The sequence below is a fragment of the Chelmon rostratus genome, chromosome 6 (genome assembly GCF_017976325.1).
Source record: "Chelmon rostratus isolate fCheRos1 chromosome 6, fCheRos1.pri, whole genome shotgun sequence".
NCBI lineage: Eukaryota > Metazoa > Chordata > Actinopteri > Chaetodontiformes > Chaetodontidae > Chelmon > Chelmon rostratus.
In genome coordinates, this window is record NC_055663.1 from 29,365,695 (window position 1) to 29,385,644 (window position 19,950).

Genomic DNA, 19,950 nt, shown 5'->3' on the forward strand with positions numbered 1-19,950 from the left:
TGAGTACATATTATCACACCTGAGACACTGCATGTTGCAGGTACGGTGTGGGACTAAGAGCTGACTCTGAATCAGTTCCTGTCGAGGCTGAGGTTTGGCTTCTCAGTCAGTCCCGCTGTCTGTTTTCTCCGCCGTCTGGTTTTAATGCTCAAGGTCGAGTCGGCAAACAGACGAGACACGAAATCACCAAACTGTGACAACAGCGAGCGTCACGTGATCGCTCGCGTTCAAACGAGCTGATCTCAGGTCAGCTGATACACGAGGTCAGAGCTGTTTGTGTCAGTGTCTGTCCTCTGTCTCAAAAAGAGTGTGTTCGTGTGTGCGTGTGTGCGTGTGTGTGCGTGCGTGTGCGTGTGTGCGTGTGTGTGTGTGTGAAGTGAATACACCTTCCCGTACAACGTTGCCTTGGAAACTGGGGAAACTGAATATGGAGCTCAGCTTTGCTTCTCGCCCTCGACAAGTGAAGGGGTCACTCGTCATCTGTGCACCTCACACACACACACACACACACACACACACACACACACACACTTACACACTTAAAATGACAGTTTTGGCGTACAGGCGTGTAATCATGGCAGCGTGGCTCTCGGTGCGTATAATGGCCGTGTCTCCATCACCGCGAGCATCACTCTGCTCCATTAGAGCCTCGGTGAGGAACAATAAGTGATTCTTGACGGCCGACACTGATGGGGCTGTTTGCTGCTGCCGGCTGCGTGGCAGAGATGTGATGCGATGTTATCACAGGAAGCTGAGCAGGGTTCGCAGGGCGACCTTTTTGTCTGAGGATCTGTGTCCTTTAGGTTTAATGTATGGAAAAAGTTTGGGGTGTAAACTGAAGGACTGAATCTCAGGTTCAAGTCACAATGGTCCAAAAACGATGTGTGAATATTCCTTCTAAAAAAAGACACAAAGGTGTGAACCATTCAAATATCTACTGCACATAACGTCCATGAGAGGGAAAACCGGAACCACCAGAGACACTGCTGTGTCACTTCAACACAAACAACGTGTGAAAGATCTACAGAGCGTCACATGACCGAATAGACAAATAAAATCATGTTGCTGATTTATTTGCGTGTATCAATCAGCTTGACCTACATTTCATTTTCAATCAGTCAAAGAGACGTTTTGTGACCTGTTGGTGTTGGTCGACGTGTCCTGGAGGACTTCAGTGTCCCTGATAAACGGGTCACACATTATGTGATGATGGACCATGTTTTCCCATCTTTTCGTGTAATGACAATAATTTCTTAAATGAGTCCGGTATTGAACAGGAGCGCAGCAGCCGGCAGAGTAATCCCTCCGGATGTTTGAGCTCCATCAAACTAAAAGTGTTTGTTTTTACCGCTAACAGGCTCAGATTGATGTAATAAGTGTCTGACGACATTAATGAAAGGTTTCCTGCAGAGACAGACCTGTTTGTTAAAGAGTAAGATCCTTTTTTGTTTCACCAGAAACAGCTGTCACATCGCTCTCCCCAAAGCCACCAGACTCCATTTACAAAAACAGTCATTTTAGCATTATTTAAAAAAAACACTTCATTCAAACTCAACAGGAACAAAGTAAAACTGAACCTTGTTGGTTTGTTTTTTTCGCTGTTCCGACGTTCATCACCAACTCTGGTTTGGTGGAAATAACAATAATAAGAAACAACAGAGAAGCAGCGCGAACAGCGTCAAGAGCCTGAAACTTTTCACTTCTAACTCAGGAATCGTTTTCACTGGACATCATGAGCGGAGAAATTTAGATATGTTGGACTTTGACAGATTTTTCTGGTTCAAAAATGATAATTCCTGCTTTTTTTCCCCACAATCCAATTTTTATTTTCACAATCGAATGTCTGCATTTTGTTCTGTTTGTTTGAATTCAGAATATTTGTTGACAGAAGTGTTTTTCTTCTTACTTGAAGTGATGCTGCTTTTCTCTCTTTTGTCAACATTGAAACAGATGTGGTTGCTTGTTTGAATAAACTTTATTGGAATTTTCAATAACCAAAACTGATGTGGGCAGCCATGCTGTGGCCGGTCAGCTGGTCTGTGCAGTGTGTCTGTCCAGCTCTGAACAGGGTCCTCGTGTCTTTCAGGTGGGGGACTCAGGGGGACTTCACCACGACTCACCCTCTGCCCTCGGTCAAAGTGAAGCTGTTCACAGAGAGCACTGGGGTCCTGGCTTTGGAGGATAAGGAGCTGGGTCGGGTGAGTCCACCTCCGCTGTACCACACGTGACACACACAACACACAACACACAGCACACACAGCAACACAAAGTGTGTGTGATGTTTATTCAGTCACATCAGTGGTCGATCTTTGATCAGGTCATCAGTCAGAACTAAATACAGTATATAAAGAGTGAGAGGTAGCCTTCAGCCTCTGAACTGTGTGTGCTCTCTATACTGAGTGGAGCGAGTCCTGGTTGATCACTGTGTTAAGCGAGTCCTGGTTGGTCACTGAGTGAAGCGAGTCCTGGTTGGTCACTGAGTAAAGCGATTCCTGGTTAGTCACTGAGTGAAGCGAGTCCTGGTTGGTCATTGTGTTAAGCGAGTCCTGGTTGGTCACTGAGTGAAGCAAGTCCTGGTTGGTCATTGTGTGAAGCGAGTCCTGGTTGGTCACTGAGTAAAGCGATTCCTGGTTGGCTGGTCTGTCACTGAGTGAAGTGAGTCCTCGTTGGTCATTGTGTGAAGCGATTCCTGGTTGGTCATTGTGTGAAGCGAGTCCTGGTTGGTCATTGTGTGAAGTGAGTCCTGGTTGGTCACTGTGTGAAGCGAGTCCTGGTTGGTCACTGTGTGAAGCGAGTCCTGGTTGGTCACTGTGTGAGGCGAGTCCTGGTTGGTCACTGAGTGAAGCGAGTCCTGGTTGGTCATTGTGTTAAGCGAGTCCTGGTTGGTCACTGAGTGAAGCGAGTCCTGGTTGGTCATTGTGTGAAGCGAGTCCTGGTTGGTCACTGTGTGAAGCGATTCCTGGTTGGCTGGTCTGTCACTGAGTGAAGTGAGTCCTCGTTGGTCATTGTGTGAAGCGAGTCCTGGTTGGTCATTGTGTGAAGCGAGTCCTGGTTGGTCATTGTGTGAAGCGATTCCTGGTTGGTCATTGTGTGAAGTGATTCCTGGTTTGTCACTGTGTGAAGCGAGTCCTGGTTGGTCATTGTGTGAAGCGAGTCCTGGTTGGCTGGTCTGTCACTGAGTGAAGCGAGTCCTGGTTGGTCACTGAGTGAAGTCCTGGTTGGTCACTGAGTGAAGTCCTGGTTGGTCACTGTGTGAAGTCCTGGTTGGTCTCTGTTTGAAGCGAGTCCTGGTTGGCTGGTTGGTCACTGAGTGAAGCGAGTCCTGGTTGGTCATTGTGTGAAGCGAGTCCTGGTTGGCTGGTCTGTCACTGAGTGAAGCGAGTCCTCGTTGGTCATTGTGTGAAGCGATTCCTGGTTAGTCATTGTGTGAAGCGAGTCCTGGTTGGTCACTGTGTGAAGCGAGTCCTGGTTGGTCACTGAGTGGAGCGAGTCCTGGTTGGTCACCTGACCACCACTGTAGCCATCATGCGGAGAGCGACAGATGATGCTATGCTGACTTATGTGTCCTGAAGGATTTGTCGGGCTTCTACTTTAGTTCAGTTTTTGCTTCCTGTCTGCAGCTCTGAAAAGGCTCATTGATGTCAGCTTCAGAACAGGGTTGGTTCTGTGGATCAGGGACTTTCCGCCCACTGAGGGTTTGTGTCAGGGGATGTCAGACATTCTGTCCTCTGTCTCTCATTTTACCAACGAATTCAAAATCAATGAGAAGCGTCTGAGATTGTTTTGGTTTGCTGAGGCCTGAGCTGACCTACAGAAAACAGACCTTTATGTGAGGCTGGCCCACGCTGAAGGCCCTTCAAACATGGCGTCGCATTAGCCGGCTAGAAATCAATGTGGCCAAGACGAAGGAATGAATTATCTGCACATGACAAGGCCTGAAAACACTTGATGGCTGAAACTGTATAAAGCTTTAAACACCTCGGTCCATGAAAAGAAAATCATCGCCTTCAAAGTGCGAATAGTGTTTTATTTAAATCAGTGGTTTTTAATCAAATTGTTTCACTCACGTACCGACACTCAGCGTTTGTTTCCCTTCTGATCAGAGCTGAACTACAGACAGGAAACAGAATTAAATGACCTCCACAGCATCGCCTTTACTCTTTATTTCCGTCTGCATGAGATCATTTCAAACACTTTGCTTTGTTTCATCTCTGAGCAGTTAAAAATCTAATTAACTCGGTATCAAACCAACTGAAAAATGAACTAATTAACTGCTGAACTAATGAAGTGACGGGGTTATGTTTTCACATCAAGACAAACATGATTGCAGAGCTCCGTCGGTGTCGATATCAGTCACTTCCTGTTAGCCGTGACAGCAGCAGCATCAGCACCACAGCAGCTCAGTCAGTGTTTCTAGGTGTGATGTTGGACTTCGAAGTGGAGCTGACGTGTTGTTGAGGCTCATTCTGATCAGGTGACAGGTGTTCTGATCTGAGACCAGGATTTAAGGAACGCTCACAGGAAGTACCACCAGGAAGATCTGCAGCGATGAGTCAAAGATGGAGCGCTGCCAACGTGGCTACAGGGATGTGTTTTTGTCTTTCAGGTGCAGGTGACGATGTTCCATGTTTCCTCTGGTTTGACTCAGACTCTACGTTTACAGAAAGATAATCTTTATGGTTTAGTTACAGCGAGAGATAAAGTCTTAATACCAGAACAGGCTCCGAGTCGCCGAGTGAGTGGATGAAAATAAAAATCTGCTGTACAAGAAAAGCATCAGCGAAGGTGTCGACCCTTTAATTATTGACTGATTCTGATTGGACGGTGAACGGCGAGGTCGTCCAGGGAGCCGAAAGTTCAGGAAGTTTCAGACGTCCTTCTCGATGTTGACATGAGACACGAAAACACACACGCAGGTGTGTGTGTGTGGTTGCTGGTTGTTGGTTGTTGGTTGCTGGTTGATAGTTGCTGGTTGATGGCTGCTGGTTGATGGCTGTTGGTTGCTGGTGGCTGGTTGCTAGTGGCTGGTTGCTGGCTGCTGGTTGCTGGTTGCTGGTTGCTGGCTGCTGGTTGATGGTTGTTGGTTGCTGGCTGCTGGCTGCTGGCTGCTGGCTGCTGGTTGCTGGCTGCTGGTTGCTGGTTGAAGGTTGCTGGCTGCTGGTTGATGGTTGCTGGTTGAAGGCTGCTGGTTGAAGGCTGCTGGTTGATGGCTGTTGGTTGCTGGTTGCTGGCTGCTGGTTGCTGGTTGCTGGCTGCTGGTTGAAGGCTGCTGGCTGCTGGTTGAAGGCTGCTGGTTGCTGGTTGCTGGTTGAAGGCCGCTGGCTGCTGGCTGCTGGCTGCTGGCTGCTGGTTGCTGTCTGCTGGTTGCTGGCTGCTGGTTGCTGGCTGCTGGTTGAAGGCTGCTGGTTGCTGGTTGATGGTTGCTGGTTGAAGGCTGCTGGCTGCTGGTTGCTGTCTGCTGGTTGCTGGCTGCTGGTTGCTGGCTGCTGGTTGATGGTTGCTGGTTGAAGGCTGCTGGTTGCTGGTTGCTGGTTGATGGTTGCTGGTTGAAGGCTGCTGGCTGCTGGTTGCTGTCTGCTGGTTGCTGGTTGCTGGTTGCTGGCTGCTGGTTGATGGTTGTTGGTTGCTGGCTGCTGGCTGCTGGTTGCTGGCTGCTGGTTGCTGGCTGCTGGTTGAAGGCTGCTGGTTGATGGTTGATGGTGGAAGGCTGCTGGCTGCTGGTTGCTGGTTGAAGGTTGCTGGCTGCTGGTTGATGGTTGCTGGTTGAAGGCTGCTGGTTGAAGGCTGCTGGTTGATGGCTGTTGGTTGCTGGTTGCTGGCTGCTGGTTGCTGGTTGCTGGCTGCTGGTTGAAGGCTGCTGGCTGCTGGTTGAAGGCTGCTGGTTTCTGGCTGCTGGTTTCTGGCTGCTGGTTGCTGGCTGCTGGCTGCTGGCTGCTGGCTGCTGGCTGCTGGTTGCTGGCTGCTGGTTGAAGGCTGCTGGCTGCTGGTTTCTGGCTGCTGGTTTCTGGCTGCTGGTTGCTGGTTGCTGGTTGCTGGTTGAAGGCTGCTGGTTGCTGGTTGCTGGTTGCTGTCTGCCGTCTGCTGTCTGGGGAATTAAAGGTGGTGGATTTCACTTCCTGCTGTAAATTCGGTCTATTTCCACCACTAATAAGCATCAGAATGTGTCTGGAGGGAGAACCTGAACGACTGATACTGAATCCAGATCATGGTCTCTTCGACCACTTTTATCTAATTTATCCACTTTAACCTTCAGAAAGTTTATATTATAGTTTCTGCAGATCATACTGAAAACTGATGGTTGTTAGTTGAGTTTGTTCCCAAAGCAAAATAAGAGTTTATAAGGAACATACAGACTCTGGACCTTTATGTCACTTGCTGACCAATCGCTGCTCTCCTCTATGCCCCCCTCCCCCCTCAGGTGGTCCTGAATCCCACCACGAACGGGCCGAAGCAGGCGGAGTTCCACCGGATGGTCGTCCCGAAGAACAGCCAGGACACAGAGCTGAAGATCAAACTGGCCGTCCGGATGGACAAACCCCCCAACATGAAGCACAGCGGGTGAGTCTGCAGGGACCACGGGGTCCAGTCCTGGTCCACAAAGACCTGCCAAAGTCTCTTTACAGGCTTTACACTGATCTTTAAAGGCAGCCAATCAGAGCAGCGTTCTGCAGGACGTTGTTAATGTGATGACATCACACCTGTGTTGTTTGTTTGTTTGTTTGTTTGTTTGTTTTGTTATCACCGTGTGATGATGCAGAGCAAACTATGAATTTGTCTCTTCTTTTGGCAGCTTCACAGAATAACGTGGAACGAGTTCAAATCTGTGTGTGTGTGTGTGTGTGTGTGTGTGTGTCTGTGCGTGTCTGTGTCTGTGTGTGTGTGTGTGTGTGTGTGTGTGTGTGTGTGTGTGTGTCAGGGTCTTGTGTTTGAAGGGTAAAAGCAGGCTGACGGCGTCACCTGCTGGTCACTGACAGGAAGCAGAAACAGTCTGACTGTGATCATGTGATCACATGATAATGAGATGCGAGCAGCTCGTTAGCTGATCATTTATTAACACAGTTTAATCCAGAAAGCTGCTCTGAAGTCAGAGATCAGTTCTGCTCTTTATAAAAGGGTTTGTGATGGTTTGGAATTTGACATCAACATGATGAAACATCAAAGTTTATTTATACTTTCAACAATCAATGAAAACATCAAATGATTAAAATAGATTTTTATTGTTCAGACACACAAATTTCATTTGCAGCTCTTCCTGTTGATGATGGTAAAAAAAAATGAAACTTTTATCTAAATACATTTGAGAAAGTCAAACAACTCCAAGTTCACTTTCACTTCTTAAAGATTTCGATTTTATGAAGCAAAAAGATTTATTTCTTCATTTTTTCAGATTGAAGCCAAACATCTAAAATACAGAAAAGCTGTAGAAGCATCATGTTTGTGGTGCAGTTCTTCATTTGTGCCAGTAGATGGCAGAAATGTCTCATTTTCAAACCCAGATCTGTGCTGAGGATGTCTGTTCATTTCACACTGCAGCTGTGTGTGTGTGTGTGTGTGTGTGTGTGTGTAACTGCACACTGCTCTCAGTGGAGATCCAGAATCAATATGTAGAATTTGATTGATTTGAGTCTTTTCCAGGTTTTTCTTCAGAAACTTGCTGATGTGGTCCCACTTTCCGTTGTAAGTGCAGTTAAAATAAAGTAACAGAATATTTTTTGAAATCCAGGTGTGTTTGTAGCAGCTTGAGACTGAAGCAGTGAACAGCTGCAGTGTTGTTGTATTTTTTTTTCCTTTGGATGAAGCTAGCAGTTTCCCCCTGCTTCCAGTCTTTGAGCTAAGATAAGCTAAACACATCCTGAATGTCTGTCTGTGTTAGACGCTCAGAGATTAATTTGATGTCTTCCTGCGTGAACCTGCAGAGTTTATCAGTGAGTGTGAATGGAGAGGAGGGTTTGGCAGGAGAACTGGGAGTCGGGCCTCCCCTCAGGAGCCCGTGGACTCTGCTGTGACAAGCACAAAGCTGTGGGAGTGAGATAAATGTTGGGTGCAGTTTGCAAAGATCGCCACAAGGGGTCAGTGTTAGCCTCCCAGTGCATCTCTGCTTCACCTCCAGCTCTTCTGTGTTTAAGCGGCTCTCCGTCAGTTCTGATTCATTAAAGACACAATCTGTGGTTCACCTGCCGAAAGGTGTCATCATGTGTTTTATATTTCCTCCGCTCAGGTGATTTGATGCTGTTTTCACTGTGAATCTCTGTTTCGAAGAAGGCGAACGAGCTGTTTGTTTCTGAAAGAGGAGGCCGGCACAAAGACGACAGGCAGAGAAGCTTTCGCTCAGAACTGTTTTACATTTGTCAGATTCCTGAACACCTGAACCCTTTTCATGGCCGACGGACGCCGGGGGGGCATTTCGCACAAACAGGAAGCATTTTGGTTGACACGCAAACATCAAACACGTTTGATTTGACGTTGACGCGTGAAGGCGACACCTGTCACCTGTTCAGCTCGAGCTTGTTTTTTAATCATGTGACAGCTCGCTGAGAGGACGTGGATCGGTTTTCACGGTTCGATCTGAGAGCTCTGCTCCTCTCCAACGTTCCTGCTGCTTCATTAAATAACTGAAAATGTTTCTTCTTCATCCTGTTTCAGGTTTTCAGACGTTTGACGTCTTGTCAGGTTGAAGGTTGAACGTGCAGTCGAATCTTTTATTGTTCTGATTCATTCTAATAAATTCTGTGAATCCGTTGGTTTGCTTTGTGCTGCAGGACACTCAGCCGGCCATTTAATCCTAAAATCATATTTAAAGAACTAATTCTGCTCATTTACTGAGATTATTTAATTTTGCAGGATATTAAAGGATTTTTGATGCCCTGAAACAAAAGAATCAGTTTCAAATCAATTCAGTACAATCTGTTCTTTTTTAAAAAAGAAGCTGGTGTAAAGAAATTATAAGAAATTATAGTAGAAAAAATAAATAGATCAGTTTTTATTGATAAAGTCGATGAAATCAGACCCTGTGATGAGATTATTTCACCTCATAGAAGACAAAAAAACATAAAAGAAAGAAGCATAAAAACAGCAGAAAAGAGAAGCTTAAATCTGAATTCAGTCCATGTTGATCCTGTTTTTCACTCTGAATTTTTGTTTTCTTATTAATTAAAAAGCTCAAGTGGGGAAAATGATTTAATGTCACTGGAGACAGAAATAACTTTTGATGCTTTGGAACATTTAAAACAGTGGAAATCAATTTAAGGCAATAAAACAAATTCATGAAACAGTGAAAGTTTCTGCGGGGGGGGGGCTCTGAAAAACCAGAACATCTTTCCAATCAATCATTTCATCTTAAAACATGTTATTTTTGATCAGTAATCACCAAAGCCTTCTATCAGCCCTGATAGTGCTGCTGTCGGGAGTTTATTTTTCCACCTTCATCGCTCAGCCTGCTCAGATCTGAGATGGGGGGGATAATAAGGGAATAAGTCCAGTGTCTCGCCGCCGACGGTGTGAATATGCAGCTAAAAGACGAGTTAAAGACGGATGGTTTTTTGCAGCGAGGACTGTTAAATGCCTGCAGTGAACTCTCCGGCGTCTGCGGTCCATCGCCGCGGTGCCGTGCGGCTGAATGGATGTTTGAAACCCTGCAGGAGGACGGACGGACAAATCATTTTCACAAGTGGCCGGCGAGCGGTGCCACATGTTAACCCGGAGTTGTGCAGAATGGCCCAGATTCTCTGTCCAGACGCACCGCAGCCTTGACTGGAGGCCTTTTCTTTAAGGGCGGGCGGCAGGGCTGAAGAAAGAGGTCTCGCCATCGATTGATTTTCCTCACTCGCACTTGCCTGTATCCCACGCTTCAGGAGGCCCGGGAGCAGCCATTGATTGGGAGGCCACGCTGGTCATTCTTCCATTTTCCTCAAGACTTCCTCAATGAGCTGCTGTCTGTGTCACGGCCTCTCTCAGCTCAGGACTCATTACTTTCTCCTTTTAGTTTCACACTGAGGGGGGGGGGGTTAATGTGTTAATGGCGTTCACAGCTGGGGGAGGAATGACATAATGTGCTGTTAACAGATAGAAAAATATGAGCTCTGATCCAACCTGAGAGGCTCCTGGTTGTTTCCACCGACGTCAGAATCTGGAAAACGTTGATATTTGTCAAGAAAGTCGAGCTTAAAAAGCTTCAGGCTGGGGGGGCCGTTCCCTCTAATTATTCATATTCTTTGTTCTGTTATTGCCTCGTCCCTTAGATTAATGTCAAATCTTCACCGTCGCGGCCTCATAAAGAGCTCAGCTGCTTCCAGCATCGATTCCTTTTAATTCGTCAGAAGAGTCGTCACAGTTCAGACTTCTTCAGTCCAGAAACCAAAGATTTCAGAAAAAACAGCAGAAACAAGAGAAAAATCTGCTGTTTTTTCTTTATTGATAACTTAAATAATTCAAAACAGATGCTGATTAATTTTCTTAATTAATCAAACATAGAAATTTAGAAACTGGTTGGTTTGACACATTTTGGGGCCTTTTATTGAGTATTGTTGTTAATTGTTATTTGTTGGTTATTTTCAGGATTAGATATTTTATATATTATGTTATTATTATTATATTTTCACCTCTCATAAATGACAGAATTGTCAGCGTGCTGTTGTTGTGGCGCCCTCTATGGGCCGTGTGTTGATTAGAGCAGCTGGTGTGTAAATCAGACTGATCTCCAAACCTGATGGAGACCTGCAGCTAAAGAGATGTAGAATAGTTTTCTTTGAATAATTAATATTATTTCACCTGCAGGATGAGTAACACGGGGGGGGGGGGGGGGGGGGGGGGGGATCCAGTTTTTAAGACTAACCGATTCTTTGACTGAAGGACAAAAGTGAGCAGAAAAGTTCCCGCTGTGGGATGGACCCTGGGGGAGTGGGGGGGGGGGGCGGTCGGCCAGCTTCTGTTTCTGAGGTCAAGAAGGAAGTTTGAAGCTGAAATCCCAGTTTGTCTCGTGACGATTGGACTTAAAGCTGCAGCTGGTTTGATCATTTTCAGCCTCTCAGTCATGAATATTTGTGTCACATCATGTAAAATGAAGATCTGTCACCTTCGACTCGCACAAACTGAGATTTTTCACCATTTTCTGACTCATCTTTGTGTGTTTTTACAGGACGGTGTCTGTAGATTCCTGTTTTCCAGGTTTTGTCGTTCAGCTGGTGATTAAAGCCGCAGCGGCGGCAGCTGACGCCGTGTGGCTCTTTGTGTTTCAGGTATCTGTACGCCGTGGGCCAGAGAGTCTGGAAACGCTGGAAAAAAAGATACTTCGTTCTCGTGCAGGTAAGAAGCCGATCAGACGTTGGAGATATCGATCGATTGATTGGGAAATCAGATCAGAGAGGCAGAAGGAGAGATCCGACTGATCCAGAATCAGTTGTTCAGCTGTCATCGACTCCCTGATTGATCGCTCAGGATCTTTGAGGGCGACGACAGACGTTTAAATTTACATTTTGTGTTCACGTCTGATTGTTTGACAGCGTTTCTGTCCTGATGCTGTGAAAAATATTCTGCTTTATTCCTTCTACCAAACCGGCAGCGTGTCTGCAGGAAGTGAAGCAGCTGCTCGCAGTATTAAATATGGAGAAACAGGAAGTGAGGTCAGATGACGCTGTGCACAAAGCAGCACCATCAAGAACTGGGTTTCCCCAGTTTACTGTGGTTTAGTGACCACACCTGATCACCTGACGTCAGGCTTGGAACGGGAGGAAATCTAGACTGAAACCAGAAGAGCGGACGTTCAGCCGCCACACTGCAGTGGTCAGCCGTCCACATACTTTTGGCCATGTAGTGAACTGTTGTTTGGGTGAGGAGGTGTCGCCGTGTGAGATGGTTTTCATATTTCATCTTTGTTGAATTTAGCAAAGTGACTAAAATGTAAAAAGCGATGTCGAGCTTCAGGCTCATCGTTTGCTGGTTGTGCTGCTGCAGGCGTCAGATCCCAAATCAAACTGCGTTCACGTAGACCCGAAACCTGCTGCAGACTGGATCCGAGACGAGCCTGAAGGTCTGCTTTCATTGTTCTTATGATCGAAGCTGGAAACTCGAGGCCGACACTCGTAGTTCTGACACGTATAAAACAAACGAATCCGGAATAAAAGCATAAGAAAAGTGTTAGATTAGACGATCAGGACTGAGGATCCAGCTGCGTTTAGGCCCTCAGGTGTGTGCGCGGCTCATGAGCGTGCGTCTTCGTCCCGCAGGTGAGTCAGTACACCTTCGCCATGTGCAGCTACAGAGAGAAGAAGGCCGAGCCTCAGGAGCTGATGCAGCTGGAGGGCTACACGGTGGACTACTGCGACCCTCAGCCAGGTAAGCACACCTGAGCTCCCTGACATCATCGTCATCATCATCGTCATCATCTCACAGGACGTTACACTGCCCAGCCGAGCGGGAGAGGATCTGTGTGTTCAATCTGTGTGTGAGCATATTTCATACAGTCTGAGACCTGCAGGTCTGTGCAGGACGAGTATCACTGCAGCACCTGTTCTGATACTATCCTTCAGTCACATGTTTACCTGAGTCAAAGTATCAGAGGGTTTTAGGGGCGGGGTTTCTTTTTAATGTCAGCTCGTTGTTGCTGTTGTTGCCACAGTTTACAGAACATAAAGACTCAAACCAGCGTCTCTGAAGTCATTTCATCATTTCACTCCCTCCTGACAGCCAGATTCAAACATCGTCGCTAACGCTAACACCTGGCTGTTAGTGTGAGGTCACAGGACCTGGTTCCAGTACATGGAATAACGTCCATGAAAAGTCATCTGACTCGATGGAGATCAGAATAAAACCTGCAGCTGCTGCGAACACAGACGGCTCGGTTTAAAACCGGCGGTCACATCCCTCCACGTCCCTCAGCGGGTTCAGATCTGACCGAACAGATGTCGTCTTTATGCAGCGAGGAGTCCTTCGCCGTGATTGGTTTTTCTGATTTGACGAACACACCTTCTAGCCAATCACGTTTTAGAAGAGAGAATTCATCCACTGACCTCAGAGCTGCTTCAAAGTAACTGAACCTCCATAAAAATAAAGTGGAGTCAAAAGAACGTGTGTAATATTTGTCTTTCACATGCAGTGGATTAAAGTCAGTACTCACATGAAGCTGCTTTATTGATCCGTTAAACTCGTTTGAAAATCAGAGAATAGACAAAAAAACAGAAACACACTAAAACAGAGTCGCTGATGTGACGTTCATCCAAAAACAAAAATCTTTCAGCTTTAACCGTCGTGTAAAAGCTCCTCGGAGGTTTGTTCTGCATGTTAACGCGTTCAGAAGATGACAGATGGAGTGAAAACACCTCGTCAGAGACCATCAGCAGTGTGAGATGATGCAGCTTCGTGAGTGTTTGTGCAGACTGACTCCCTCTGCTCCTCCTGCTCCTCCTCAGGTCTGCAGGGCGGCCGGGTGTTCTTTAACGCCGTGAAGGAGGGCGACCTGGTGATGTTTGCCTGCGACGACGAGCAGGACCGGACTCTGTGGGTCCAGGCCATGTACCGAGCCACGGGACAGTCCTACAAACCGGTCCCGCCGCCGCAGAACAAGACTATGAACTGCAGAGGAGGGACCCAGAAACCGGCGTCGCCCATCAGTAGGTTCTGACGCCCCGCGGGTCGTCTTTATTACTCAGAGCTGAAACTGCAGATGTTGATTCGCTTCTAAACCTCAGATTGATCTGCAGCACAAACACAAACATGTGACTGTTCCTCAGAGGAAGTCGGCTGTCAGACGGGGGCTGCCCGCCCGCCGTACGTCCAGCCGGTCGATACGAGCATCACAAACCATTAAGAAACGGCAGAAGTACAAATACACGAGTATTATGATCAGAGAGTATTTTAAACAGGAGTAATACTGATGCTGTTTGTGTTTTCGGGGTCTGATTATTCGCTGGAATCAAACGTGTGAATTTCCGTTTCACCAGCAAACACACTGAAGAGCCTTTATTCATACGAGTTAACTCAAACCTGATTGGCTGGCAGAGGCAGACAGCCGCGAGGGGCTGGTTCCAGTTTGATTTGTTTTTAGTGCTGACACACACACACACACACACACACACACACACACACACACACAGCAGGAGGCAGATGGAAACAGGTGAACAGGTAGCACCACTGAGAGAGAGGAGATGAAAGAAAAGGATGAAGGGAAGAGTGGACCAAACACAGATCATGTCCTCCTCGTCTTCCTGCTTCTCGTCCTTTTCTCTTTTTTCTTCCTGTTTCACCTTTTTTGTCCCTCCTTTCATCCAGACTTCCTTTTCCCACTTCTTTCCATCGTCTGTTGCTTCTTCTTTCCCTCCTTCCTTATCGATCTCCCTCGTCTTTATCATTATTCTTCTTCTCCTCCATTCTTTGGTTGTTTCCTCATTTTTTCTTTCTTTACCTCCTCCTTCTCTCTGTCCTCCCTTCCTCCCCTCACCCCTCCACCTTGAAGGAGCCCTGTGGAGTTTCTCGCCACGACACATCCTGTGAGTCCTCGAGGTCTGTAGAACGTGTCGGATGTTCTTCGTTTCTCATAAAACGTTTGCGAAGCCATTTTTAAAACATGCTAATGCTGCTACATTTGCTAACACGCTAACGTTGATCAGCAGCTGACAGAAGGGGAAACGTGACTCTGTCGCGCCCCGTGTGGTCAAAAACTCTTCCACTTCCCCTCATTCTTCCTGTTTCATTTGTCCCGTCTTTCCTCCAAACTTGTTGTACTTCCTCTTTGTTTGTTGTTTCCTCTTCCTCCTCCTCCTCCTCCTCCCTTCACCTATGAATCATCATTTGTTATCTGCGCGTCCGCGTGCTCGCCGGCCGCCTCCTCCCGGCCGAGCGCTGTGACACGAGGTGCGTCACGCTGAGAGCCGATCACGGTGGCGTTTGTGTGATTTGGCGCGGCGGCGGCCCGTTCTCGCCGCCGCTCGTTAGCGTTTAATGGAACAGATTGAAGCGCTAATGGCGGGAGGTGCTGACACGCTGTTTGCAGGAGGAAATGGAAAGTGTCCCTGAAATAGCTCTTAACTGGGTGCTAAGTGCCATCGTGTGTGTGTGTGTGTGTGTGTGTGTGTGTGTGTGTGTGTGAGAGAGACAAAAAGTCATTCTCCCTTAAATATCGATGGTGTCGATGAACCTGCGTTCTGTGTGCATGTGAGCTCGCCCTGCAGGGGTCGGTCATAGAAATGAAATTAAAATAACACTGCATGTGCGCACACGCACGCCCGCACACACACGCACACTCACACACACACGTCGGCTGTTTAATGAAATCAACCACCTTGACTTGGTGAAATAGTCGTGTTTTGGAACGCAGACGAGCTTCCTGTCGTCCGTTTGAAGGTTAGTGATTCTGAGTTGAACAGGTGAGACAATGAGAGCAGAGACAAAGAGAGCAAATAATGAAGTCGTGCACGAGGCTGCTGAATGGATCCAGCAGTCTTCAGCGAGCGGCTCTTCCTCTTGTTCGCCAGCTGAGGTCCATCAATGTTCTCGCCCTGAAGCAGGTTTTTATCAACGTTAAGTGATACATGTACACACATGTACACACATACCTGTGAACACGCGTACATGCAGCAGCGTGCTGGCGGCGGCGAGTAGAACGTTTAATGTGACAACAAGCTGCTTTACAACATGATGAACGGAGAAGCTGAGAGACGATCAGGACTCACTACTACCACCTCACTACACCTGAGCTCCGCCTCCTGCAGCGAGGCGTCCTCCCCTCCACACGCTGGCTGCCTGCACACAGCGTGGGGGGGGGGGGGAATCTCACTGCGTGTTTCAGTCCTTCTGGACTCGCTGTCGGCTGCTCGTTGTAACGCCAGATTGACTTTTTGTGGTTCTTTACTTCGCATTGTACAGTCGAGGTTACGCTGCCACCTGGTGGAGATCCCGATACGCGACAGCCGCTAATCTAAAGGCTTTACGCTCTGTACGGTGGCCATGCTAGGACATTTCAGACTCACACTGTCAGGGTCGGCTGCGCTGCCGCTGGACTCGGTTTTCGTCGCTGTTGTCGTTGTGTCGCTGCGCCGTGGCGTCTCTGCTGTGTGGGTGCAGCAGAGCGATGGGGCTGAACCACTGAGACGAATTCAAGATGTTCTTTAATGTTTTGCAGCGTTCGGTTTGAGAACGATGGCATCACATCCCAGAAAAGACTGAAACACAGCTGTGTTCTGTTTCCTCAGTGAAGTTTTCAGGTGAGAAGGAAGAAATAGAAGAAGAACGAGCAGAAGAAGAAGAAAAGAAGCCGTTTGAGCCGTTTTCCTGCAGCTGGCCAGCTCTGACCCTAACCCTTCAGCCGACATCACTTCCTGTTGCCCCCCCCCCCGCCTGCTCGCTGCCAGGTAAAGAAGACTTAAATGGACCAGCATTCAAGCGACCCACAAATAAAGTCCAAGCAGGTGGAAATCCTCGGGGCTGTGGGAGGTTTGGCTCCGGCCTTTTGTCACACAGACTGTGACCCCCGTCCTGAGGATGGACAGACGGGCCAGTTGGGGGTCGAGACTCACCCCCGAAGTTGTTTTTCTGGGCTGTTTTCACCCGTCAGTCTCTCAAACTTTTCCCCGAGTTGAGATTGTTTGCGCTCGGCGCTACGAGAACAGAGACACCGATGTGCTTGTCTGTCCACATCTTCGTCTCCGCTCGCCCTGACATCATCTCCGTCGCCGCCACGCTCCGACAGGCAGATCAAGTCACATCTCACAGGCCGGCGCACCTGAAACTGAAACGCGCTCCTTCCTCCTCCTCCTCTTCGTCCGCGTCAATAACCTGCCATCAGCGGCCGCCGCCACCTCTCAGAGCGCGGTGTCACATAGATGTGACTGTTGCCGTGACGATACCAGTGAAGCCCAGACAAGATGGATATGGAGAGATTGAGTGCAGAGAGCTACCCACCCCCCCCACATCACCTCACACACACACACACACACACACATGTTGTAAATGTCATACCACAAACCACACATGTAGTTAAAAATTAAACTTGCAGCGATTAGATGGACGAAAGGATCAAAATTGATGCAGCAGCAGTTTTTTCTTCATCGTGTTCCTCTTCCTCGGTCAAAACCTGCCTACATTACCCACAATGCAACTGCAGCCAGTTCGGCCACAGAGTCAGGAGCGCTGTTGCTAATTGCTAAGACTTGTTTCTAAGATTCAGGTGACTCAAGTGACATCACTTGAGGACATTAACGGTGGAGTTCCTGTTTAAGGAGGACAAACACACACACACACACACACACAGTCGGCAGCAGTTTAACAATAGAGTTTGAAGTGAAGGCGCTCTTATTACTGCGTCTGCTGACGAAGGCCTTGAGGCTGTTTTCTCCAGGTGAACCGTTTGTTTGGTTTTGGAGTCAATAAAACAGAGAACAGAAGCGAGGAGGAGGAGGAGGAGGAGGATGAGGTTTGAGGTCAGAGGTCAGAGGTCACATTTCAGCTGAGGTCGGCTGTTCTCTCTCCTCCAGCTCGTCTCTGCATCCAGCATCTTATTTTTTTCTTCCTCCTTAGAAATGGCCTCTTTGAACTGACCAATCAGAGCGGAGCGAGGCGCGGCGCTCACAGTAATTCAGTCTCTGTGTAATCTTCGGCGGCGGGGTCCGCCATTCCCGCCTGGTATTCACGTTCCCTTCAGTTTCTCGCGCTGATGAGGAATCCGAAGTGAAGCGACCTGCGACCGTCTGGACCAAACGCCATCTGTGCCAGCAGCGGCCACATCCGTCCATGTTTTCTTTCACACACAACCCCCCTCTAACACCCCCCCTTCAGATAATAGCTGAAAGTTGGACTTGACACGGATCAACATCGCTCCTCCGCTGTCTGTCCCCCAATCAATACTCCCCCTCCTCCCCCCTCCTCTTATTATCAGCACTAATCTATATCTCTTTGTCTCGTTTTCTTTAGAGTCGCCTCCTTGACTCCGTGTCTTTTCTCCAAATTACATTAAGGACAGCGGCGTGTTTTTGACGTAACGAATGTAAAATGACCTACATCGGAATGAGCGGGAGGGAAAGCGGGCCACGGGAGCCAAAGGGCAGCCGTGGTCAGAAGAAAAGGAGAGCGCCGTCGATTGGAAGTTGATTGTGGAGATTTCACTTTTGCTGTCATTTTTTTTTCTCCTTCGGACAAAAGCGACAAAGAACGGAGGGAGGAGGGGGGGGGGAAACGTCTGAGAGTCCTCGCGGGCTTCTCGGCGTCCACACAAAAACAAAATGGCAGCGTTAATAAAAAGCGATCGCTAATGCTCGTCTCGGGCGCGAGGCCGCGGGCGTCGCGGGCGCAGGAACGGCGCCGGCATTCTTCGCCGGGCCTTGGTCTTTTGTGGGGCCATGTGTCACGCTCAGAAACTTCCCATCCCGAAATGTACTCCCCCCCGATAAAGGCAGAATGGAGAGTGTTAGGCTTTTCACTCGGCGGGGCCATTAACAGGACGGCCTGAAAGGACTGGAAATGAACCGGGTTTGCTCAGGCCGGGACGCCCCGCGCCTCTTCTGCCGCTTTTATTTTTCCTTTTTTCTGTCGATTCTTCCATCGCTGACCCCGAAGCCTCATTATCGTGCGCCGCTCCGGGCGCCTAGGGGGCCGAGCTGCGAGGAGAGCTCAGAGTATCTGCCGTGGAACGACAGTTCATTAACAGCCCCTCCAGCTTCCACTCAAAGCACAAACACGCCGAGAATCCAGATTTGACAACAAATCCCACGAAAAGACCAACAGCAAAGAAGCCAGATATGATCTGTATGATGAGTTTTAATGGTTGTTAGCTTAGCTTAGCACATAATAATAACACTAAAACAGCCTCGTCTTCAGATTAAAACTAGAATATCAGTGTTCTGAAAGCAGTTTTAGTCATTTAAATTGTAAATCTGATGATTTTCTGCTCTTTAAAAACACGTCAGTGAGCCTCACTGCTGCTCTGGCTGACATGTTCCTTCATCACCATCAACACACACACACTAACACAGTCCCACACACACAAACACTCACTGTAAATTAATCCGCCGCTGAAAATAGTCCCCAAAGGTTAGCACCATTTCCTCCTGTTTGCTTGATTAAAAACTACAGCGAGCAGCTGATTTTACTGAAGCTTTGTTTTTTTAAGTGATTGAGTTTGTGAGCCATTTTTAAGGATTTCCATCTCGTGTCGGAGCCGCAGACAGGAAGTCGTGTCGACTGACACGTTATTGGTGTTGGTTGACGAGAAGAAACAGACTCGGGGCGTCCCGGCGGCCTCGGGGCGACATCCTGGTTTGCAGGATGCTTCGTTGTCTCTCTGCTGTCATTGTTAAAACATCACCTGCTTGTAGAGGATCGCTCAGGTGTGACCACCTCACACAGCGATGGCTCAGGTCACATGATGACACCTGAGCTAAACGGCATCAGCAGGCGACGACTGAAGTACAAATACTGTTTGTGACTTCAATAATCCACAGCTCAGTCAGCTGATTTATTTTACTAACGATGGTTGTGTCAGAGTTAACGCTGCGTCAGGAGGCCGGGCTTCTTTACGTGGTCCGTCCCGAGACCTGCGGCTCCGCAGATCCATCCGCATCCGTCAAAACCAGTAAACGCTCAGGCTGCGAGGCAGAGGAATGTCTGGCGACGCCGCTCTCTCGCTGGCCGCGTTTCGACTGTGAGTCACTTCCAGTGTTTTCCTCACATGTCGTCCGTGTCGCCGAATGTTTTGTGTCAGCCGACAGCTTCACAGACGAGCTGTAGCCAACCGAGGTGGGAACTATTAGCCACCGCACCGCCACCGCCACTGCCAATGCAGAGAGAGAGTGTGTGTGTGTGTGTGTGTGTGTGTGTGTGTGTGTGTGTGTGTGTGTGTGTGTGTGTGTGTGTGTGTGTGTTTACACTTGTTGAGGCGTGAATGATTGTGAATCTGAACACATTCATCTGTCGTCTCCTCATCGAGGTGAACGAATCAAACACAAACTGTTCTCAGGATCCTCCAAC

General features: G+C 48.2%; 1 protein-coding gene across 3 annotated transcripts in view; it reads left to right on the forward strand.

The window, feature by feature from the left end:
* Nucleotides 1-19,950, forward strand: part of cadps2 (Ca++-dependent secretion activator 2) — a 162,613-nt gene that overhangs the window by 72,714 nt on the left and 69,949 nt on the right. For 2 of the 3 annotated variants that reach the window (XM_041939895.1, XM_041939893.1), the window contains exons 7-11: nt 2,087-2,198; nt 6,419-6,558; nt 11,235-11,301; nt 12,222-12,330; nt 13,404-13,604. In XM_041939895.1, coding sequence (XP_041795829.1) covers nt 2,087-2,198; nt 6,419-6,558; nt 11,235-11,301; nt 12,222-12,330; nt 13,404-13,604 — 629 coding nt within the window. The remainder of the gene's footprint in view (nt 1-2,086; nt 2,199-6,418; nt 6,559-11,234; nt 11,302-12,221; nt 12,331-13,403; nt 13,605-19,950) is intronic. The other variant, XM_041939894.1, reaches the window with a different exon arrangement.